At 39.1% G+C, this 25,365-nt stretch overlaps 1 protein-coding gene across 12 annotated transcripts in view; it reads right to left on the reverse strand.

Annotated features, from left to right (window-relative positions):
- The window catches only part of JAKMIP1 (janus kinase and microtubule interacting protein 1), a 257,217-nt gene that overhangs the window by 47,764 nt on the left and 184,088 nt on the right, over positions 1–25,365 (reverse strand). For 11 of the 12 annotated variants that reach the window (XM_075128044.1, XM_075128043.1, XM_075128035.1 and 8 more), the window contains 8 exons: positions 21,757–21,885; positions 18,271–18,354; positions 13,367–13,429; positions 11,343–11,441; positions 8,077–8,178; positions 7,194–7,247; positions 6,276–6,341; positions 1,293–1,361 (listed from right to left, as the gene is read on the reverse strand). In XM_075128044.1, the coding sequence (XP_074984145.1) occupies positions 1,293–1,361; positions 6,276–6,341; positions 7,194–7,247; positions 8,077–8,178; positions 11,343–11,441; positions 13,367–13,429; positions 18,271–18,354; positions 21,757–21,885 (666 nt within the window). Of the gene's footprint in view, positions 1–1,292; positions 1,362–6,275; positions 6,342–7,193; positions 7,248–8,076; positions 8,179–11,070; positions 11,442–13,366; positions 13,430–18,270; positions 18,355–21,756; positions 21,886–25,365 lie in introns of those variants that run through there. The other variant, XM_075128045.1, reaches the window with a different exon arrangement.

A 25,365-nucleotide genomic window follows, 5' to 3' on the forward strand; every position in this document is an offset into this window, starting at 1 on the left:
GGTGGCCACTACCAGCAATAGGAGTCAGAAATTGTAATAAGGATGGGATTTTCAGAAGCACTCGGCATTGGTCTAACTCTACTCCCACAGGAAGCAGCTAGGCCAATGCTGAGCACTTCTGAAAATCTCACCGTAAAATATATTTTCATATTTATTACACAAGTTATGCCGGGCAAGATGTGACTATTGCTTTTGAGACTGACAGATTGCTGACCTGAGCAAATACATACAGTTACTTGGTGCGTAAATACTCAGAAGCTTGAAGTGAACATGAATTACAGATATCACAGATTGCTAATGAAAACATCTATATGTCAAGTTAGAGAGACGCAACATATTTGTTCCAATTTACTTTTTAAAATAATCTAGTGTTTTCCATTTTTTCCTGAAAAAATGTTATTTTTTTACATTTTCCAACTCAGAGTTACAAATACAGTCATTCTTGGTGTAATACAGATAAAAGGGCCCACACCTTGCATTACATGATTATTAGTATCATGCCCCATTCTCAAAGGCAGTGCACCAGACAATGAGCCAATAAAGCCAAATTCTAATCTTGACACTGACAGCCAAAGGCAAGAAAGTCACTTCACCCATCAGCCTCAGTCTCCCTTTCTGTAAGATGGGGATAATATTGTTTATCTATCTACTGGGAAAATGTATGGCAAGGTTTAATCAGTATTTGTACATCAATTGGAAGATGAAAAGCGCTACATGCATGATAAATCAACAAAACTAAACATTCATTCAGAAAATCTTCATACAACATACAGCAAAAGGAGAGCTTAGTATCATATCAAATTTGTAGTGAAAGACTTAATTGCACTTTGGAATTCATCCATCCTTGAGAGGGAAGAGAGGTTATGGCAAAAAAGCAGAAGCAGGAAGAGGACTTCATTAGTTGATATTACACACCAAAGGCCAAATTAATCCCGGGTGCAATTCTACTGAAATTTGACTCCAAGACTCCAAAGAACCTGCTGTTGCCAAACAAAATAATATACCTAGAAAGCACACTGACAGGTTTCATACTATTTGCTTATTATACCCTTTTGGGTGATATTTTGCAGGTACAGCCATGTTTCAGTCTCAGTTGAATTAGTTTTTTCTCTACACATCAAAGGCATTAGCCATTAAACAGTGTTTTATAAATCTATTCCTGACAGCACCATGAGGTCATCCCCACTACAAAGAAAACGGCAACAACATAACATGTCATCGCGTTTACCGACTTCTCTCAGAAATGGAGATCTAGCTGAGTGAGTGACTTTTTTAGAATGATCATTTCTTACCTTTTCATTCTCCAGGTCCATCATCTTCTGTGTCAATGCAGCTTCTGTTCCTTCTATTTGTTTTAGCCACTATATGAACACGGCAGGAACAAGAGGAATAGAAAAAGGTGAGAATACAGCCTTTGGAAGGGCGTCATTGAAAGTTACTTTGTTGATGACAGTGCCAATCGCATGCTTCATCCCCTTCCCCACACCATTAACTGTGCAGCTTTTTCAAACTACAAATAAATAAATGAGAAGGAGGGAACTGGGAAGACTAATTATGAGTGGAGGCTGCTGCAGTGCCAGGGTTAATCCTTCCACCTCTAAAGGCCTAGGTTCAAATGTGACTGGAGTCAAGAAACCAAATTAATTGATGGTTTCATCCTTGCTGCTCCCCAGGCACATTTGTCCACATCACAAACCCACCCCATTGGTGTCAGGGCCCAACCTTGCAATCCTTTCTTATGGTAACTTAAACCAGTGGGAGTATTTGTATGAGGAAGGATTGCAGAATCCATCCTTTAGTTGGCGCAATTCACAGCATTTACTGAGAGCAAGCTCATTACTAGAACGAGAGGGGCATTGAAGGTGAACAGGGGTGTGTGCAGGAATTTAAATTTGACCACATTCTGTGCCCCCACTGCAGCCCTGGGGCCAGAAGAGCTTGCTCTCCTCACTGCAGGCCCTGGGCCAGAGGAGTTCTGTGTCCCCATGTCCCTGCTTCCCCCCCCACCCCAACCCCCGTTGGGCACTGCCCTGGAGGTGAAGATTAAGATGGGTAGGAAGAACTGTGTAAAGAAATTCATGCAGTGGCTACCATCCGATCAATCTCTTATTATTATGCTTTAAAAAATGTGACCAAGGTGAAAAGAAGAAAGGTCATTGCATTCCAACTGTAAGATGATACACAGTGGAAACTACAGTTATGTGTCTTGAATATTAATGATGGCTAAGAGTATGCTAACATTCAGCTTTACGGGCTGTCAGGACGGATGGGAATTCTCATTCTTGTTCATGGTTTTATTTTATTTCATTTCTTCATTGGGTTACAGGATTCCCTTACAACACAATCTAGATATTTTTTTTTTTTTGGTAGGGCCAGTTTTCACTGAAGTCGGTAGGAGCTTCACCATTGAGTTTAGCAGGAGCAAGGTTGGGCACTTAGAATATTAAGTAGAAGAACTCTGGGGGGAGTGATGAATCTTTGGTAACTTTTGTTTAAATAGCTTGATTTAACTCTGATATGTGATGTGATTTAGGGCTCTACTGATATTTAAGGACAGACATTGGGCCAATAAAACATATTACCTCACTCACCTCTGTCCTATATATACATACAGACACACTAAAATGTCATGGTTTTAAATAGCTGATAGTCATTTCTTCCCTCACTACCTGATGAGACCTAACTACAGAATTCTGCATTTTCCTGCTAGCAGCTGAGATCAGTAACACCTAAGCATTAACTGCACTGCACCTTTGACCTTAATTAAGAGCATCACAACAATAGGCAGCATCCTGCCTATTTAAGCATCAGACCCCATGTTCAGCAGCACCTTTTCAGTTCACTTTAAAGCCGCTTAACAGGGAGGCCCAGAACCCTTAATTCTTCATTTGTGGCGTTTGCCTAATTAACGTGGTAAGGAAGGAGTCAATGGACTGAATGGGTGGATTTGGTAATTAGAGCAACTCAAATGACCTACACTTGTGACAGGAAGCTGTTTCTACAGTAAAGAGGATGGGGGAAATCTGATTTCTGATTTAAATGACTCTGTGATTAAAATCCAAGGAGTCTGTCTCCCACAAATGTCTCCCACAGATACATTTTAACATGCAGAAACTTCAGTGAGTTACTGCTGCCTCCATGGATTAGGAGATTGTTTAGTGCAGGGGTGGGCAAATTACGGCCCGGGGGCTGCATCCGGCCCTCCAGACGTTTTAATCTGGCCCTTGAATTCCCGCCAGGAAGCGGGGTCCGGGGCTTTCCCCACTGTGTGCGGCTCCCGGAAGCAGCAGCATGTCCCGCCTCCAGCTCCTACACTTAGGAGCAGCCATTGGGCTCTGCACGCTGCTCCCACCCAAGCGCTATCCCGGCAGCTCCCATTGGCCAGGAACTGCAGCCAATGGGAGCTGCTGGGGCAACACCTGCAGACAGGGCAGTGTGCAGAGCTGCCTGGGCATGCCTCCATGTAGGAGCAGGAGTGGGGACATGGGAGCTGCTTGAGGTAAGCGCCACGTGGAGCCTACACCTCTGACCCCCTCCCACACCCCAACCCCCTGCCCCAGCCCTGATCCCTCTCCTGCCCTCCAAACCCCTCGGTCCCAGCCCGGAGCACCCTCCCACACCCTGAACTCCTCATTTCTGGCCCCACCCCAGAGCCCACACCGCCAGCCGGAGCCCTCACCCCCTCCCGCATCCTGACCCCCAATTTTGTGAGCATTCATGGCTCACCATACAATTTCCATACCTAGATGTGGACCTCGGGCCAAAAGGTTTGCCCACCCCCTGGTTGAGTGGATAGAACATGGAACGACCTGGGTTCAATTTAATCTGCCTCGTGCCTCAGTTCCTCATCAGTAAAATAGGGATAATACGTCCCTGCCTCACAGGTGTGCTATGTGGATTAATTCATTACTGAGTTTTAGTCATTAATTGATTGTGAGGCACTCTAACGACAGTGGTGTAAAAGTACATAGACAGACTCTCATGTTAAAATCAGACAACCTGTGTGTTAGTTAAAAGGACAGAACCAAACACTCCACCTTTTTGAACAAGCTGATTAAACAGTAAGACTACCATAGAAATCCTCCTCTGGTCAGCTGAAGACTAACAGAAGTACTGTCAATAGGAATAGTTCCTATGAGGTAACCAAAAACAGATTTTTTGCAGAGGAGGTGTAAAAGATACCTGCTATTTTCCGAAGCCCCTTTTGTAATTTCTTTTTCTATTGTTATAAAGGATTTCCCACATTGACAACAAACTCACAGTTTATTCTTAGAGGCAGGATTGCTGTGATTGGACACTAATGGAAATAACCTGCAAGAGGTCACTAAGCTTCTATATAAGAGGGCTAGCTTCCGTGACCCTTACTCTCTCAAATAGTCCCACTGATTTCAGTGACAATGCTCTGGTGAATATGAACCAGCTTGAGGAGGACTGCACAGTCCAGCCCTTATTGCTTGTGTAATTTTGCTCTTCCTTTTGTCTACTGATCTAGCCATTTATCATAGATTTTTCAATTTTTTCTCATTAGAGTTTAAGATCTATGATTGTCTGTTGTAACAAAGTTACAGATACAACGTTTGTAATGGTTTATTCAGTTTTATTTTGTTTACACTGATAACATAGTTGAATCATTAATCAATTAATCTGAATGGTGGAGTTTTCATGCTAGACTTCCATTTTGAAGTTCAGAAATGGACCTGTGCAGGTATAGATATAAAGCTATAAATGGCAGACTTATTGGGATGGGGCAATATAGCAGCTTCTTCAGTAGAAAGGAAATGTCTTCCTTCCTAGCCAAGTTAAATAGAATAATTATTGGCTTCATTACTATGTTCTCTCTACGAATGAAGAAAGTGGAGAGCAAGTTCTACAGTCACATTGAAGTGGGTGACTTGTCTAATTTATCTGTCCTGTGGAAAATATTTTTGGTCCTATCCTATGACAATGTTGAACAAGCGAAGATCACATTTACTAAAAGAAATGTATTCCCTCTTGGACCTCTTCCTTCTTCTTTCACTCGTAAGTATCAGGAGATCATAATAATCTGCTCTGTTTGATCACAGATCTGTTGCTGAAGGACATGGATGATTATTACACAAGAAGGAAAAGGCAGCAGGATAAATCAATGGTGCGTGTGCACATGTGCATGTGTGTGAGAGAGTGATATCATACAAGTAATTCTCAGCTTGAGAACTATTATTTGAATGATAAATGGTTTGTTAAATTACATTTCAGTTGTCCAATGGCTACAAGACTATGGGAAAATGAAATTGCTATTTCCAAGACCAGTTGACTTTATTTTTATACTAGTGAAGACTGCCAGGCATACCAGTTGGGAGATAAACATCCTTTAGTAAGGAGTTTAGAAACCTCTCCACTTAATACACAGCAGCACAACCAGCTCCACTGTACTAGCTCAGTGAAATCCCAGGAGAGGACCAAGCCCTAACAACAGAAATACTGAATCATGTTTTCATAATTCTGTCTTCCCCATGTGGCACAAGAAGGGAGATAACAAGAGACTAATGCAATTTTCAAAAGTGCTTGAACTGTGTGATCCAAGAGGTAAAACATCATGCAAGTTAAGGTTATAATGAATTTCTCACTAACACACTGTTAGGTAAAGGAAAGTGTGGGACGTTAAAGGGCAGTATGTATTTTTAGACCATTCTGAAAGACATACATTTGTGGCTGTGTCATGGAAAGATATTAAGGGTCAATTGTTCAAGAACTAGCAGCTTGTGTTCTTACAAAATAGTGCAAAGGTGGCACATGAAAGGAGCGATCCTGTGAGGTGCTGAGCACTTTCTTTTTCTACTGACTTCCATAGTAGAGGATGGTATTGAGCTCCAGGAGGTTTTCAGAAGCTTGGAGACATGGGCCCAGAACTGGTCTTCATTGTATGAACTTTGCAAAGCACTGAGAACCTCCAGTGATGTGCTGAGCACCCTCAATTCCTCAAAAGGTCACTGGGAGTTGAGGTTGATGACATTTCCCAGATTAGGCTTCTTTTATCCCAAAGTTTTTTTACAGCTTTGTTTTAATGGTAACGTCTCCGGAGGAAGTTTTCATTTTTAAAGTTATATTTTAAATGTTTGAATGTATATTCAGGCCCCCACAAGTACAATCCCAATAAAGCCACAGGTTATGATGCCTCCATGCTCACATCCATGTTAATTTAACAGAAAGGTCATGCGTCACTGACAAATCATCCTTCCGGTTCTAGGATGGTATGCTCAGTGTTTATGCAAACAAAAAACTTTACTGAAATCTACCTTTTCACAGAGGGAAAGTACAGTCCCAGCTTGGATTATTGCAACCTGTTCTTCATTTCTCAAATTCTAAAATACAGAAAAGATGCAACTGTATTTCACATTGGATTGTAAATCCATTCTCCAAAACAAGTGAGAGAGATCTTGATTTTATTGTATGTATCACAGAGCATTGGCTCTCTTTATTTTTTAAAAAGACAAGCACAGAAAATGTCCAGTGACAACAAATAAATAAAGCTAAAGTAAGTGAATACAGTCCCTACACTTGTTAGTTCAATGCATCATTCTCACCATGCCTTGAAAAAAGAGCATGGTCTAGGGTGGCCTCAATCTAGTGATTTTTTTTAAAATGGGAAAAATGTCAATTCATTGGACTGCCATCCTAATGCAAAAAAATCTTGCACCAAAGCCAAGGGAGCACTGAAGAATTAGACTATTGAACAGCGCAATACTGATTGCTTTGAAAGTGCTTTTGGATCTCACTGCATAGAATATAATCTAGAGCCAACCCTCAAACTTTGTGGATCAGACTAAAGCTACGATAAAATCTCCTTTCTAAGGTATTTCTAGGGCACCCTTTGTTGTAGAATCTAAACTTCTGTGTTACTATTTCAGGGAATCAATATAGAAAAATGAGCTTTAACTTATTTCCTACTCTTAATTTTGTTCTAACCTTTATTACACCATATCTTGTGCATTCCCTGTGCCACAACTTTTAGTGCCACTCACCAGCGACCCACATCTGTCCTGAAAAACACAGATGTGACTCCCACTGAAGTCAATTCCCATTGAAGGGATTGCATCTATGCTGGCAAAAATGGGCCCTAACATTTGGTACTGAATATAGCCATAGAAAGTCTCTTAATGCATATTTGCTGGCATGCCATTCCATGGGAGTAATTGAAATAAAGAAATTGTTACCCCATTATCTCCAAGGATATCAAGCTTCTTCATAAGTTCAGAAATATTCACATCCTGGAAAATATTTTTAACATTCATTATTCATAAAGGAGAAAACACATCATTAGATACTAATTTTTTTACACCGTCTTTATGCCCCTTTGCATGCAAGAAGACTCCAAAAGCTGAATGTTAGTTTTGCATTACAGTGACACAAATGCTACTGTTATGTTTACAGTGGATCAAATGGTTATATCCAGTTATATCCAGCAACCTGGGTATAAATGAGGACAGAATGTGTCTTAGCACATTTAGATTTATCAACTCACTGAAATGTTGAAATTGGGTAACAGGCTTAGAAAAAGATCTGGTTTGGGGGGAAAAAAAGTGCAGCAGATTGGGCTATTGACATTTGTGGGAAATGAGGTGCTTAAGTGCTTTGCTGAATTCGGTCCTCCTGAATACATTATAGGAATCATAACCGATGATGGAAAAGGTGCCACTTTTCTGACTGCAACTGTACATTCAGTATTGAATAAATGTGGAGCCGTATGACAAATCAACTAATCATATCATACAATTATGTTCTTCCCTACTGTGTATTTTCTACGGTTTAGTTCAAGCTACTTCTAAATATCTCAAGTGACTGGCCTTCATTTCCTTTGGAAGAAGAATACACGACAGTCTAGGAGACCTCTTTCCCCTGCTATTCATCCTAAACCCTCCTTTTCTCAGAACTTGACCATATCTTTTTCTTTGCAGAAAAAAAATATTTCTTACATCTGAATCACTGCTGTACTTTCGAAGGTAGCCATGATTTAAAGTGTTCATACGATTACACGAGTGTTTCTGATAATACTCCTGGTTAGCTAACCATCGCAAGGGCTAATGAAGCCACATCTACCTTTATTCCTTCCTGTTGACAGAACAGCTGAAGTGCACTTCCATTGTTTTCAGGGAAGGTGGTTATATGGAGGTTAAATGCCGGTGACCTTCGTTCTCTCTCCTGAGGAAAGATTTCATTTAAAAAACAATATATTTGTGATTATACAATAATGTCAGTTTCTTCCCGACTATCCCAAGTTATTCAAGACAAACCTAAATTTACCAATATTAAGAAATCCATAGATCCTTATTTGCAGTCAAAGCACATGGTGGTTTTCGTGCTGTTCAGTGTCCTTTAAGGTTTTGGTGTAATTTGAGCACTAAAGTCCTGATTCAACAATCAAATCCATGCAAGCAGAGCCTCTGCAACATTGAACGTCGCAAGGCTCCATGTGGATACACAGGTCCACTTGTATGGATCCAATTGTAGGGATGGGTGACTTAGACATTCCTCTAAAGTACTTCATGTTAGGTGGAATCTTTTATTTAATCTATTGCTTTCATGAGCAAATAATGACTATTGTGAAGAGGCTACAGAACAAAATATCAAACAGTGTCAAATCATATTATGACCTTGAGGAGATTGTATCTATTCTGAAATGACATGCATTTTTGTTCTGAAAACTTTCAGTAATAAAGCTAAGTGTTAACCACAGTAAACCGGCAATGAAGTTAGCTAAACCCTACATTTCAGCATTTTAATTCCTCAAACCTAGCAATTCACTACTCATCCCAGTTTGTAGAATACATTCTACTTTCTATAACCATTTTCTGTGCCAAGAAGAAATCCTTTCATGTATACGATCTCTAAAATTATAACATTTAAAATATATTCAGCACATTTCACGCACTTCATCATTATGATCCATTATTTCAGTGGAATAGCTGTATTCCTACTTTCAGCAAATGAGGGTCTTTTGTTAAATTTTGATGTGCTTGTGAAAGTAGCTGGATTAAAAGATCTGGAAGCTGAAGCTCTGGGCCTTATTCAGAACAAGAGTAACTCTGCTGCAACCAGTGGAATTACATCAGTGTAAATGAGATTAAAATCACCCCCCATCTTCTATTCATAAAACAGAGGTAGCATGGGCAGACAGCGGTTCTAGCTTCCCCACAACTCCCTGCAGAAGAGTTTTGGCTCTGTTCTGCAGAGATAAGTAGTAGTGAAGGGACAGTTCAGTTTCCATGCTCATTCCATCCATAGTTTTGCTTCCAAAACTACAAATGAGGGAAATTTTGTTAGTTGATTTGTGATATGGACACTTGTCCTTTAGGAAAAGGGCTGCAACCACGGTGTCATTTCACAGGTCACCAAAGGATAATGAGTTGGTTAATGAATTTGAAGCTGCAAACAAGAGGTGAAAGGCTCTGTTTCACATTGCCTTTCTCCCCATGTACTGCCTCCTAAAAAGTTTTTTTTCTACTTAGTAGTCTAATTTAAAAACATAGCCACGCCAGTAAGTGAGCTTGATGATAATAACATATACAGAAGGAGGGATTCAATCCTGAATTGACCTAATTTAAAGTGAAATCTAAGTTTAGTCTTTTGGCACATTAAACTTGTCAGTATTTGCCTGTGCTAAATGATAGACAATTGACCCTGTTTTCTAATCCACTCTAATTTTCATCTGAAAGAATTTAGTTTATCACCATGCATGAAAATACTTTCACCAACAGCTGCATAATTTTGCTAAAGCAACCACTCTTGTAATTTTTGTGACTATGCACTTGTCCATCAGTGAGAGATTTATTTTGCATGCCTTATTTGCAATTTCATGAAAATCCTTCAGTTGTTATTCAGTAAATAGGTACTCAGCAAGGAGAACAAATACATTGTACTGAACAGTTCAGTTTTAATTTGATTCTTTAGTTAAATGTAGGAAGTTCTTATGCTAAACATGGTTTGAAGAGTTTATTTTTAAAGATGTAATATGCACCAGGTTACTTTTACCAAAAATACTTAAATTTTGGAAAACTGGTTGTTAAATTAGCTGCCAATTTTAACTAACTTGTTCTGTATTTTAATTTAAAGTTGCTTAATAAAGTATACAGAATACAAGTTACTTTGCATTTTTAATTTTCCAGAATGACTAGTGAGACAATAATATCTCACAATGTATAATCTTCATTACATGCTATGGACATCAGTCTATACAGATGGTAAAATAAAATGGTAAAATAAAAGATTTTAAGAAGAGTCAAAGATTAAAAGCAGAATGACCACATAGCATGATGAAAATAAGATTTTCATCTTCACCATGGAGGTTATACATGCTAAGGATTTTGGTGAAATGAACTGGATGAAGAAAATTATGGAACAGTAACATTGAGAGTGTTTTGTAGAGTTTATTCTAGAATGTAAATGGTGTAAAAATGTTGATGGCCTTTTCAAACTGGATTTGCTGTTATCAGTTAATGCGACTGTGTGACAATGCATGACACCATATTGTGGCAACAGTTTAGCATCATAACATTCCCTATGGTCCCATCTATGAGGTGATGAGCACCATCCATCCCCATGGAAATTATAAATACTTTATAATCTACTTTAATAAATAGCCTATTCCATTTACTCAAAGAAAAGTATTTGTGAAAGAAGCTTGCTCTGAAGAACACATTACTTTCACTTGCACAAGTTATAGTTGTGCCTCACACCTATAATTTGCAGTTCTGGTTGTAAAATTTGACTTTGACATTTATGAATGTCTCATCCACGTTCTATATCAGCAGAAAAGAGACTTCAGGTAAGTGAAATTCTTTTAAAAATGTGCTAAGAAAATTTGCTCTTTTAAGTTTGTTTTATTTATATTAGTGTTGTCAATTTGAAAATCGTCTTAAAAACAATTACAGGTTGATGTGATGGAGGTGTCAGATCCTTAGACTTCGTTGCATGCAAGATGTGAGAAGATGTGTTAATTGAAACAATGCCAACCAAGTCTGTAATATGCATACCAAGTGATTTCACATGCAGGAAAGGTGTAGTTATGGAAATGAAATAAATAAAAAGGCAAAATATTGCAAAACAAAATATTTTATTAGGTGCAAAACAAACTATATGCAGAATATATTAGCTATTTTACATCTTCATAAAAATTAGTGAGCATTCTCTCCAAAACATATTAAGGCAGTGGTATTCATTTTCAGAATTCAAACTTACAGCATTTAAAAAAACCCTAAAATATTTCCACCTTACACATGCACCAGTGAACTTTACATGAATTTCAACTTGGGTTCAAACACAATTTCTGCTCCATTTGAGAGCTTACAACTGAGAGAATCTCTTACTTCAAGTTCAAGCACTCTGAATTCTAACAGCTCATTCTGGTCTTTTGCATCCTGCATCTCGTTCTTCAGCTGATTCTCTTCCAGCTCCATTTTGTAAATCTAAGATATAATAAAATATCATAACACTAAGCTATGGAAAAATCTGTGTATTCAGTTAAGTGCATTATTCTTGACACTTATGGTTGAATTAAATTAAATTAAATTAAATCCTCATCAAAGAATCCCTTATTAAAATAGTAGCAAGAGTTAAATTAAGTAAAAAAACTTGGGGCCCAAAATCCCTTACCAAGTTCCAAATCCAGGAAACGATATATGCATGTTCTTTACTTTATGCATCTTAGTATCACAATTAGAGTGGATTTGATTGCTCATGTGGATAAAGTTAAGCACACCAGTGAATGTTTATAAGCACTGACTTCAAGTAAGGCCCACATGGTTGGATGGATGGGCCCCAAGTCTTGGGAATGAAGAAGGAGACCCACATTAGGAAGCACTTTACTGGCTCATGAATAGACACAAACTCCTCACTGAGTGTGGACAATGATTATCCTTGCCTGGGGCTTTCCTGAGATAAGTCTACATAAAGCCATTTTGGAAGCAGATATCAGAAGTTGTGTATAAAACTGCAACTAAAGGGAAAAATGCATGATGAACTTCTTTCAACACTCAATGACACTGGGTTAGAAATGAAGAGTATTTCAACTAAAGCAGCCTGTTCATATTTACTTTGCATCACTTTTTAAAGTCATAGTACTTGCACTTAGCTCTTTAAATCTTTAAAAAGCTTCCCAACGCTAACTAAATAACATTCACCACACCCCTGTGAGGTTGGCAGGCAAGTATTTACAGCCTCCATTTTACAGATGGAGCAACTGAGCACAGAAAGGTTACATAATTTGCTGAAAGCCATGCAGCAAATTGAGAGCCATTGTTACAATTCAGGACTTCCTGGCTCTCAGTGATGTGCTCAGGGCAAAAGGTATAATGTTTCTTTCCTATGGCCTCATCTTGGGAGGTGCTGAGTGCTCTCAACACCTTACAGGATCGGTACTTAACTTTTTACAATCAAATCCAATTTCCTCTCAGGCCTAATTATAATTCTCAAATCATAGAATATCAGGGTTGGAAGAGACCTCAGGAGGCCATCTAGTCCAACCCCCTGCTCAAAAATGTTGTGCCTTGAGGCTGTAGGCTATTTAAACAACAGCAAAATGGAATATTGCAAGTACATTACAGAACCTTTTCCTGAGTCCAACCAAAAGCATTCTTGTCTGACCTTCTTATTTATATGAAAACAGGGGGGGGTGTATGACAGCTAATACAGCATATGGCACTGCTTATAACATCAATAAAAGTGTCTGAATAAAGTATAATTCAAGTGGCAGTTCTTTAGTCATGGATCTTTCTTTGGCTCTCTTATTTTATTGAATTAATAATTTTAATTCACTAATTAAGAGGCCTCATTCTCTGAGCGCCCTCAACTCTCTCACCAAAATCCATGGAGGGTATTCAGCACCTTGAAGAAGTCACTCAGCATCTCAGGTCCTAAATGGCAATTTTCTATTCTATTAAATCATCCAATAATACAATTTTAAGTGATCAGTCTTGCTTGAAATACTTGGTTCTGCATTTTTAAAATTTAATTCAAACAAGTGATCCTATTAACTAGGGAACAAATTAAGTGGCACTGACCATAATCTGAGATTTTTCTCCAGTTCTGCTATACTTTTTTTTGGCAAAGCCCAGCTACCGTTCCTTTATTATTATTGCTTTACATTTATACTGTGGTGGATCTTCAACCTGATTGCATCTCACTGAGCTAGAGATTTTACAAACATAGATTTCATAATAGCCCTTACCCCCCAAAGAGCTCACAATTCGATAACACTTTAATCTCAAACTCTCAGTGTAACAGTTTTTGGACAGGAAAAAAAAAGTTAATTTTACCTTAACACTTCAACACTTAGCACATCAGTTTCCTTGAAGAGTAGAGATTAGATGGTACCTAGATTCTGAACACATACCTTTTCTAACAACTCCTGGTTTGTTCTGATAAGGAGCTGCTTTTCTTCTATCCATTTGGAATCCTGTGGGAGAAAAGAACTCAGTACAGTAATAAGAATTATATGATTTCACTCATTACTGCACAACCAAGTATAAAATGAGTTCCACATCAAAGAGCAAACCCGTTGTAAATATTTTAAGGACTGAATAACTTCCAAAACTGATGAAAAAGTAATAAATCCCTGCTTCTTTTTAGTTTGGCTTTTCTTCTTTCCTACTTTGTTCAACCTAATCATTTACACATTAAAACTTTAAATGTTAGCCTCTAACAATTTTGGAGTAATGTCGTCAATGTTAATTTAATGTATATGTTGTCACGTATTTGCCCATCGAGGTTTAATATTACTGGTATTGGAAACTGTGCCTTCTCAGTCACTCAGAGGGTTTCAGCTTGCCCAGTAGCTCTGCTTTAAAATGTAGATCTTTTAGCTCCATTATATATTCCCTTATGGGGAAGTGCAAGGAAAGCATTTAATGATCCATAAGTAGTGCAACGAGAGTTCAGAGACCTGCAGTTAGCAGTCCTCAGCTGGCAGTGAAAATGAGTCTGATGTGCAGCCTTTCAGGTATGGAATAAAAGGGAAGGTGATGGTGGTAGGTGAAATCATACAAGACCTCCTTCCCCATTAAAAGGTCTGTATTTCCATTTGATAAAATGGGGGCCTGAGCCAAAGTTCACCGACATCAATGAGTCCCTTTCCACAGCCTTCAATGGACTTTGGATCAGGCCCATAAGGTCCAATAAGGCCCATAAGGTCCAATCCTGCAAAAATTTACTACCACTGCTCAATACTGTTTGCGAGATCAGGCCCATATTGCTCTAACATAACTTCAAATACTTACATGAGTGACATACTCATTCCAAATCAACCAATTAATTTTCTATCTAACAACAGGGAAAACGTATCTGAAATCTAAAATAGGTCTAGTTCAGTATTATGGCTGAGATTTCCTAAAATGGCAAGGGATTCAGACACCCAATACCCATTAGAAATTAATGAGAGCTGGGCAAGATAAGTCCAAAGCTGCTTTAAAATCTCAGCCCAAATCATGTTGATGCAATAACTATTTACATCAATGAACCTTTGCAGACACATTTCACACAGATTTTTTACCTATTGCCACAAAATAAAATTATCAGTTATTTTAGGGTATTTACTAATTTTGTATTGCCTCTACAGACACAAGACTGGAAAAGTTCACGTTTATTTTCATGTAGAGGTTACTTCTTTGAAAGATGGAGGATTGTTTTGATTTGTTTCAAAAGAATTTACTAGACTGAATTCTTAAAAGGCCAGGAAATAGTTAAGATGAATATAAGAAAGGCCATACTGGGACAGACCAAAGGTCCATCCAGCCCAGTATCCTGTCTACTGATAGTGACCAATGCCAGGTGCCCCAGAGGAGTGACCATAAACAGGTAATGATTGAGTGATCTCTCTCCTGCCATCCATCTCCACCCTCTGACAAATAGAGGCTAGGGACACCATCCTGGCTAATAGCCATTAATGGACTTAACCACCATGAATTTATCCAGTTCTCTTTTAAACCCTGTTATAGTCCTAGCCTTCACAACCTCCTCAGGCAAGGAGTTCCACAGGTTGACTGCGCTGAGTGAAGAAGAACTTCCTTCTAAACCTGCTACGCATTAATTTCATTTGGTGGGCCCTAGTTCTTATATTATGGGAACAAGTAAATAACTTTTCCTTATTCACTTTCTCCACACCACTCATGATTTTATATACCTCTATCATATCCCCCCTTAGTCTCCTCTTTTGCAAGCTGAAAAGTCCTAGCCTCTTTAATCTCTCTTCATATGGGACCCGTTCCAAACCCCTAATTGTTTTAGTTGCCCTTCTCTGAACCTTTTCTAATGCCAGTATATCTTTTTTGAGATGAGGGGACCACATCTGTATGCAGTATTCAAGATGTGGGAGTACCATGGATTTATATAAGGGGAAAAAGATATTCTCCGTCTTATTCTTGATCCCTTTTTTAATGATTCCTAACATCCTGTTTACTTTTTTGACTGCTGCTGCAGACTGCGTGGACCTCTTCAGAGAACTATCCACAATGACTCCAAGATCTTTCTCCTGATTAGTTGTAGCTAAATTAGCCCCCAACATATTGTATGTATAGTTGGGGTTATTTTTTCCAATGTGCATTACTTTACATTTATCCACATTAAATTTCATTTGCCATTTTGTTGCTCAATCAATTAGTTTTGTGAGATCTTTTTGAAGTTCTTCACAGTCTGCATTGACTAGGTGCATTGACTAGAATTAAAAGGACAAAGTAAATTCTGGAGAAATGCAATCTAACATGCAGTTTAACATTTAAAAAGCATTTAGCGATGCTCAGAGGAAGGGAGGAATACAGTGGCAAGTGTTATTCTCCAGTTTTGGCCTGCAAAGCACACAGGAAAGAACTTGACATGCTGAGGGGCCAGTTTTCTTTCCAGTCTGCTTTGCACATATTTTCCATCTACAAATTTGACTATTTTGATCTACAGTGAAACACATGCCTGATATGGATTTCCTCGTTAAAAGTTTAATTTTGTGTGACAAACAAGATCCTTTCAAAACTTGGCTATTTGGGGTCTGAGCTTGATTTCAGTGGAAACTGAGAGCGCTCAGCACTTAACAGGATCAGGTCCCTATGTATCTCCTTCCAGGGCCTTATGTTGTCTAATATTTTTGAGAGATGTGATATTATTATTAAATGATAAATAACCCTTTTCACTTAGTGCCTTTCATACAGGACCCTCAAAGTACTGTACAGAGGTAAATAATTATCATTATTCCTATTTTACATCAAAGGAAATGTTGGCAAAAAGAGCTCAAATGGGGTTAATGAGAGCCTTTGCCACATTTGAAAATGGGATCACTTATTTAGCCATCTAAATATAGATTTGGGAGCCTAACATGAGGCACCTATTTATGAAAATCTTGGCCCAGATTTCTGATCTTGACTCTTTTACTGTCTGCATGTTTAACTTTAGAAAAGTCATGTAAACTCTCTCTGCCTCAGTTTCCCTAGCTGAAAAATAAGGATGATAATCTTTAAACACCCATTTTTTAAAATCTGTCACCGGATTCATAGTGCCCTGCTCTAAGCATTAAAGAGGACTGCCTCACCCCAGAGGGAACAGTTCATATTTACTACTAAATCATAATTATCCCAAGCTAAACAACAATTAAAAAAAAATCACATTGTGCACAGAAAGTGAGTTTGTTTCAAATAGAAATTTATTTTGTCAAATATAGGTACTAACAATTTATTGTTACCATATAACCAACCAGAAAGCAGATGTGGATATGTCAGAGCCCCCAGGAGTGATTTCTGATGATGTTTTAAGGCTTAGTTTACATACAAACCCTCAGAGACCATTTTTTTTATTGCACAATACCACCACCACTTGCGCATTTAATTTCTCTGGATTACTGGGTGATTAAAGAGTGTAGTGTGGTTAAGAATCTTAAAAAGTAATAAATGATCAAACCTAATTTCCAAGCAAACCTGTTATATGCATCAATTTGGAAACAAGTCACAAAATTTATTTTTTTTACATATATATTCATGTTCACTTCGATCTAACTTACATGGTTAGTGTTTAGACTTTACATCTTCAGAGTCAAATAGTTTGTTAATGCTTTAGGTATGCAGCAATTGGTCTTCAATACCTGCAGCTTTATTTACCCATATACTTAAGTGACAACAGCAGATCCTCAAGAGGAGGTAGTCCTTACAAGTTTATTTTCTCTTGGGAGCCCTCAGGGACTTGGAAGATTTTAGAATTTATAACCTACTGCACAATTCTGTTGTTGTTTTGTTTTATTTTATTTTACACATACACACACGCACACACTATATTTACACAGCATTTACTAAGAACCTTGGTGCTTAAGCGCAAGCTAACACTATTGTTTATATTCTCCTTAATTTGGTAAAAGGTTTCCTTTTACTCATGCAGCATTCTTAAGGAATACATCTTGCATAGAATAAATCATTATAAAATGAAGTGAACTTGAAATAAAAAGGTTTATGAAATATTACTATATTAATGTTATGTTTTATTCACCTTTCACAAATATACTTTTGGATATATCTCTATTTTTCATCTTATTGCTATGCATCACTTCAATTTTTAAATGAATTTTTCAACAATAAACATAGTATAAAAATAATACATCCAAAAAGTTCTGAAGAGGTACTTGTAGTTATGCAACTGAACATCTTTAAAGTGCACAATCATAGTTCTGTGCTATTTTCCTGAAGATCCTGAACACTATATCTGCCAAGAGCCAGGATTTATCCTTGCTAAGTACTGACAAAAAACTACATTTAGATCTAGGTCCCAATTTCAATGTAAGTGATGTGGATAAAATGTTGTAAGTAGCTCCCAGTAATCAAACACACATTCAGTGGTTTATTTTCCAGCTGAAATGTGTGTGGCAGTAACAATTTTATAATTCTTCCAGCCAGGGCACCAAAAATGGTCTCATATTTTTCTCACATGGGAAATTCATAACATTCATTTTGTTGAAATTATGGCCAAAACTTTTCCAGTGAAAGCAGAAAACCAGAGGAAGGAGAAGGGCCTGGGCTGGGCAAGAAAAGGGAACTGGTTTTAACAACCATGTGCATTTAGACTTAAGCATGTTTTGTTTTGGAAGACAAATCTTCAGTAGGGTTTTTTCCAGTCTATACAATATGTTTCTTTAATCAGGTGGTCCAACTGGTGGAATGGTAACTAAGTTGCATCAGACACATGAATACACCAGCAAGCAATGAAGATGACAAGAGCACTGCTGCATGCAAGAGAGAAGATGATTTGACAGAGGGCATTAAGAGAGCCTTTTACCTGTCCTTTTTCAATCAGAGATTTCTCCAGATCTTCAATTTTTGCCTGGTACCTGAGGAGATCAGCTTGCAGCTGTTCACGAGTCTGAAAAGGTATAAAAGTGTGCACATGCTGTCACAATGGCCAACTCATTAGGATGTACACTTCAGATGTAGCTCCAGTTTCTCAAATATTCAATTACTGCAGAATCAAATATTGATAAGTTCAATATTTCCTATCCATTATCAGCCAGTGAGGTGAATTTTAATTGTTTTCAATTAAAACAAACATGTTTATTTGTATTTTATTTGATAAAATATTTACCTCATTCATTTCCACACAACTCTTTTCCTTCATAAACTAAGAAACATTAATCTGACGTTTTCAATGGCAAAGCACTTTCTAAAAAACTGGTGCTATAAAATCAGTAACAAAGCCAGTAATGATGCTGTTTGCAATACTTGGCATTTATTCAAGATTCTTTTTTTAAAAAAAGTATTGCAATAAGTACTAAATAAGTCTGCTGTGTGTAAAACGTGTATGATGTTAAACTTAAATACAGCTCATTGTACCTGAATACTGCATACGATCCAAAAATAGGAATTCATGCCATATGCTACTGACAAGCCAGTCAGTTTTATTTATATGGTCTCAATTCTTCAAGATAAGTACTTCCCTAATGGATGTTGAGTTACTTCAGTTGCAAAGCATCCCCAATTGGGGCTTGAACATATGGGGTGCTGAGCGCCTCCTGCAAAGTACTGAGGCCATCATCCCTAAAGGACAACTGGAGGCACTTAGGCCAGAATTGTAAAGGTCCTTTGGTACCTAGAGAGGCAGGTAGGTGTCAAGTGGGATTTTCAAAATCCCTATGAGGCACTTTTAAAAAATCCATTGAGCACCTACCTGCATCTCTAGGCATCTAATACCTTTAAAAATCTGGCCCTTGGTAATGAACAGGATCAGGCCCTTGCTGATCACACTCAATTTCACCCAATAGATGTTGGGGAACATTCACTACCTCCCAGAATTGGGCCTAAGACATAACCAACTGAAAACCTTCCAGACCAGTCAGCTGTTAAAGAGATAAAAAAGCCAGTTAGGCCATAGGGTAAAAAGAATGACTATTTGAAATTCTATAATAAAAGTGCATTTCTCCAAATGTCTAAAATGCTATTGCAGAAAAAATGAATCCCCAATGCCTCCCTCTCCCTCTAACATAGAGAAAACATTTAATGGTTTTATATAACTGTCAAATACATAAATTCCTGGGAAATCTTACTTTAATAAAATATGTATTCATGTCCATTTTTAAGAAATAAAAATAACTTCTTTCCTCATCCTGGGGACAAAAATGAAAGCCAGACATGATTATGTGATTAAGAGCTGCATGGCTGGCATTATGTTAGCAATCCACTGTGCCCAACAGCAAGGGCACAAACTAAAGGCAGAAATTGATAGCAGATGTGCACAGGAAGACTTATTTTCTTATTTAAATTAAATTGCCACTTATTAGTTTTGGAAAGTGGAATATTTTCATGACATTTTCTTCGACTCTCCTATATACCATCATAAATTTTAGAGGCTCTGACCACGAACGTTAAGAGTAATGTTCAAAGTCAATGGACACAATGAGGAAAAACAACAGGAAACAATCAAATGCACCAACCTGGTGGAGTGAGGACAATCAATGGGACACAATCATTCCGGGGTACAAAATATATCAGAAGGACAGAACAGGGCGTGGCGGGAGGGCGGGGGAGGGAGAAGCACTATATGTGAAAGAAAATGTAGAATCAAATGAAATAAAAATCTTAAATGAATCCACATGTTCCACAGAATCTCTATGGATAGTAAATTCCATGCTCTAAGAAGAATATAACACTAGGGATCTATTATCGACCACCTGACCAGGACAGTGATAGTGACGATGAAATGCTAAGGGAATCAGAGAGGCTATCAAAATAAAAAACTCAATAATAGTGGGGGATTTCAATTATCCCCATATTGACTGGGTACATGTCACCTAAGGACGAAATGCAGAGACAAAATTTCTCGATACTTTAAATGACTGCTTCTTGGAGCAGCTGGTACTCGTACCCACAAGGGGAGCGGCAACTCTCAATCTAGTACTGAGTGGAGCACAGGATCTGGTCCAAGAAGTAACTATAACAGGACCGCTTTGAAATAGTGACCATAATATAACAACATTTAACATTCCTGTGTTGGGAAGAACACCTCAGCAGCCCAACGCTGTGGCATTTAATTTCAGAAAGGGGAACTATGCAAAAATGAGGAGGTTAGTGAAACAGAAATTAAAAGGTACAGTGACTAGAGTGAAATCCCTGCAAGCTGCATGGACACTTTTCAAAGACACCATAATAGAGGGTCAACTTAAATGTATACCCCAAATTAAACAACATAGTAAAAGAACTAAAAAAGAGCCACCGTGGCTTAACAACCATGTAAAAGAAGCAGTGAGAGATAAAAAGGCATCATCTGATCTTGGATCACAAACAGGAAGTTGGTATGGCCTCCTAGATAAAGATCTGCACTAGGACTCAGGAGATCCAGGTTCTATTCCCATTGTGACCACTGGCCTACTGGGTGACCATGGGCAAGTTTATTTTGTCTCTCTGTACCTCAGTTTCCCCATCTGCAAAATGGGGATAATGATACTGGCCTCCTTTTTATCAGTAGGTCTCAAAAAGCTCTGCAAAATGCTATATAAAAAGCTAGATATTATTATTAATATGTGCTAACCATTATTGCAAGGTGGAGTTAAGGTTGCTTGGGAGCCTGACAAACCCACAACCCACCAGGTAGGTTTGTCATGGAGGTCATGGATTTCCATGACTTCTGCAGTTCAGGCAGCCCCTGTGCCAGATGCACTGGCCGCTGCTGGCGCAATCTCGGGCCACCTTGCCTTCCTCCCCTATGCAGGAGCAAAGTTTGGATGTGGGAGGGAGCAGGAGGTTGGGGCCTGGGGTGGGGTGAGGCAGGCTCTGGGTAGTGCTTACCTGGGGGGCTCCCCAGAAGTGCAACATCCCCCTCACTCAGCTGCTAGGCAGAGGCGTGGCCAGGCAGCTCTGCACGCTGCCTCCACCCACAGCGCTGGCTTCACAGCTCCCATTGTCCAGGAACTGTGGCCAATGGGAGCTGTGGGGGTGGTGCCTGCAGATGGAGGTGGCCAATTTCTGTTGGATTGTCTTTTTGAATTAGAAAGCATTACTTAAAAACAGGGCTATTTTAAACGTGTGTATGTGTGTGAGTGTGAGAGAGAGAGAGAGAGAGAGAGAGAGAGATTAAAAAAAGCCAGGATAAGATGCATTCTGAAACCTCCTTTCTGTACAGGTCTGATAAATCTAGAACAAATGTTTCACTATATTATCATCAAATCCTCAAAAGCACGTAATACATTTACTGCATGCAGTTCAATGACCTGCAAAGGCACACTTAGCATGAGAGATATCAGACTTCTGAGAAGTTTCAATAAAAATCATTTACCCTTGCTTCTCTCTCTGCATCCAGTGTCCCACCAACTTGCTCTTGAAGTAATGCATATGCTCTTTGTAAAGCTTGATATTCTCTGGTTAGTTGACAGAACCTTAAATCAGCCTCTTCTTTAGGCGTACTCTTAAAAGAACAGAAAAGCAAAACAGTATATCATCTTCTGTTGCTTCAAACATTAAGCTCTCTGGGCAGGTAAAACAAAGTTAGCAGTAGTTTCAGAGATTATGCAGTAGCTAGTGGAACATGTAAAATATCTGTCAGTTTCTGTAAAGATACTGATATGTAGAATTGCTGGGAGGGAGCGAAAAGGACAGGTGAGAACTTTATGCAGGACCTGGGCTTACAAAAGGGCCAAAGACTCTACCAGCCAGAGCATGAAAGTTTGTTAAACGACTGCTTCCAAACCCATGTATATAGAGATATGAAGGACAGCACCAATCTTCCTCCGACAGCACTGTTTACTCTTCCCCCCACTGGCAGACCCTAATTCCTAGTAGCTGTCCCTTCCAGTAAATATGTGCCTGACACCCGCTGCGACTAGCTCAATCTGCAGGACACTACCCCTACCTTAGACCTGAGAAAGAACTCCAGGAACCCTAGAGGGAATAAGGAGAGAAAAATCCCTCACTCCCGTCAGCTCTCATTCTTGCATCCCCTTGTGTTCTGAATGGCAAATATGGAGTTGGAGGAGTGGGGGAAGAGAACAGCAAGAAAGAATACAAACAAAAGAAAACAGAAATGTAGGAAGAGAACCTTACAGATTCCCAAAGCTTGATGTGGCCTTAAAACGCCAGCAGAGATTAGAGGCAAGTGGACTTTGGGGTGGAGAGAAAAATGCAGAGTTCCCTAACTGTGTTTATGTTTAGAATTTGAGTGCAGCATAAACTGGCTTGATAGAAAAAGTGAGTCAGAGTATGTATCAGAATAGAGATAGAACAGGGGACAGTGTGTATGAATGGGGGTGGCAGGGAGAGAAATAAAATGGATAGTGAAAGAAAAGTGCTGAATGGAAAGCATTTGTGTGACAGGCGGGCAGAGAGTGAATGGATAATGAGAGAACTGAGGTAAGACATGTGGGTGAGGGAGGGAGGCTGTGAAAGAGAGAAGGAACGGAGACTGATGGGGAGGGATGAGAGAGAATATGACTCTGCACAGTTTTATTCACTGACAAAAGTGCCATAATTTTGAAGGACTCTCATTAGACCTCGCTGCTCACCACCATGGACCTTCTGCATGTGCACATGGACAGAGAGATGCGCACCTTCTTTTCTCAGGTTTCAGAGGAACAGCCGTGTTAGTCTGTATTCGCAAAAAGAAAAGGAGTACTTGTGGCACCTTAGAGACTAACCAATTTATTTGAGCATGAGCTTTCGTGAGCTACAGCTCACTTCATCAGATGTTTACCGTGGAAACTGCAGCAGACTTTATATACACACAGAGAATATGAAACAATACCTCCTCCCACCCCACTGTCCTGCTGGTAATAGCTTATCTAAAGTCATCAACAGGTGGGCCATTTCCAGCACAAATCCAGGTTTTCTCACCCTCCACCCCCCACACAAATTCACTCTCCTGCTGGTGCTAGCCCATCCAAAGTGACAACTCTTTACATAATCAAGTAGGGCTATTTCCTGCATAGATCAAGGTTTTCTCACATCCCCCCCACCCCCATACACACACAAACTCACTCTCCTGCTGGTAATAGCTCATCTAAACTGACCACTCTCCAAGTTTAAATCCAAGTTAAACCAGAACATCTGGGGGGGGGGGGGGTAGGAAAAAACAAGAAGAAACAGGCTACCTTGCATAATGACTTAGCCACTCCCAGTCTCTATTTAAGCCTAAATTAATAGTATCCAATTTGCAAATGAATTCCAATTCAGCAGTTTCTCGCTGGAGTCTGGATTTGAAGTTTTTTTGTTTTAAGATAGCGACCTTCATGTCTGTGATTGCGTGACCAGAGAGATTGAAGTGTTCTCCGACTGGTTTATGAATGTTATAATTCTTGACATCTGATTTGTGTCCATTTATTCTTTTACGTAGAGACTGTCCAGTTTGACCAATGTACATGGCAGAGGGGCATTGCTGGCACATGATGGCATATATCACATTGGTGGATGTGCAGGTGAACGAGCCTCTGATAGCGTGGCTGATGTTATTAGGCCCTGTGATGGTGTCCCCTGAATAGATATGTGGGCACAATTGGCAACGGGCTTTGTTGCAAGGATAAGTTCCTGGGTTAGTGGTTCTGTTGTGTGGTATGTGGTTGTTGGTGAGTATTTGCTTCAGGTTGCGGGGCTGTCTGTAGGCAAGGACTGGCCTGTCTCCCAAGACTTGTGAGAGTGTTGGGTCATCCTTTAGGATAGGTTGTAGATCCTTAATAATGCGTTGGAGGGGTTTTAGTTGGGGGCTGAAGGTGACCGCTAGTGGCGTTCTGTTATTTTCTTTGTTAGGCCTGTCCTGTAGTAGTAGGTAATTACCAGCAGGACAGTGGGGTGGGAGGAGGTATTGTTTCATATTCTCTGTGTGTATATAAAGTCTGCTGCAGTTTCCACGGTAAACATCTGATGAAGTGAGCTGTAGCTCACGAAAGCTCATGCTCAAATAAATTGGTTAGTCTCTAAGGTGCCACAAGTACTCCTTTTCTTCTTTTCTCAGTCATCTAACCTGAGGGTTTTGGGGCAAAGTAATTTAAATACAGGATGATGAGCAAAAGTTGTATACTGGTTACAGAGCTCTAAGTAAAACAACAGTATTGCCAACTCCAGGCTTGCAAAAAACATATGCCACGTCCAAAAATCATGACATTGGCTTAAAAATCATTAAGATTTCTTTTAAAATAGTAAACATTGGGGTCTTTTCATTTGCCTTCTGGGTTTCATATTTTAAAACTTTTCTCCACAATCATGAGGGCTAGAATTTTTTTTTAAATGAAAGCGGAGATTCTCCTGACTCCAGGAACTGGGGCTCCAAGAAAGAAAACCCCAAACAATATCATGAGACTCAAAAATCACAAGGGTTAGGCAACCCCAAACTAACAATAAAATAAACTGGGTAGAGTAGGGGAATTGGGGACGGGAATAGGAGATAGAGAGGGTATAACTGAAGGCTGGAACATATGAGTTAGCAAACAGGATAGGGAGACCTTGATTTTACATCTTGTCCTTGGCCTTGCCAGTCCTTACTGTAGCCCGGTTGCAGTGCATAACATACAGGTCCAGCAAAAACATGTCTACATATATTTACTATTTAAGCCTTAATAAATTGACAAAACTTCTCTCGATATCAAAAGCGTAGCGAGAAGGGCCTGACAGTACCAAAATAATCAAATAAATCATAATAGTCTAGGAATAGCTATTGTGGAGCAGCCATGGATTTTGTCAGTGCAAGTGCCAATTGATTTTCTTATTTTGACAAGCAAGAGATATTGTGATAAAAGGAATTCTATTTCTCAAGCACTGCTGATATTTACCAAGTCTGATTTAATTAACTCTGAACTCATCAAGACAGACAGACATTAATGCTGTCATTTATTAGCTGGGTTGCAACGGCTTAGCTAAATTAGTGTATTTTTCATAGATTTCAAGGCCAGAAGGGACCACT

Source organism: Caretta caretta, chromosome 4 (genome assembly GCF_965140235.1).
Source record: "Caretta caretta isolate rCarCar2 chromosome 4, rCarCar1.hap1, whole genome shotgun sequence".
Taxonomy (NCBI): Eukaryota; Metazoa; Chordata; order Testudines; family Cheloniidae; genus Caretta; species Caretta caretta.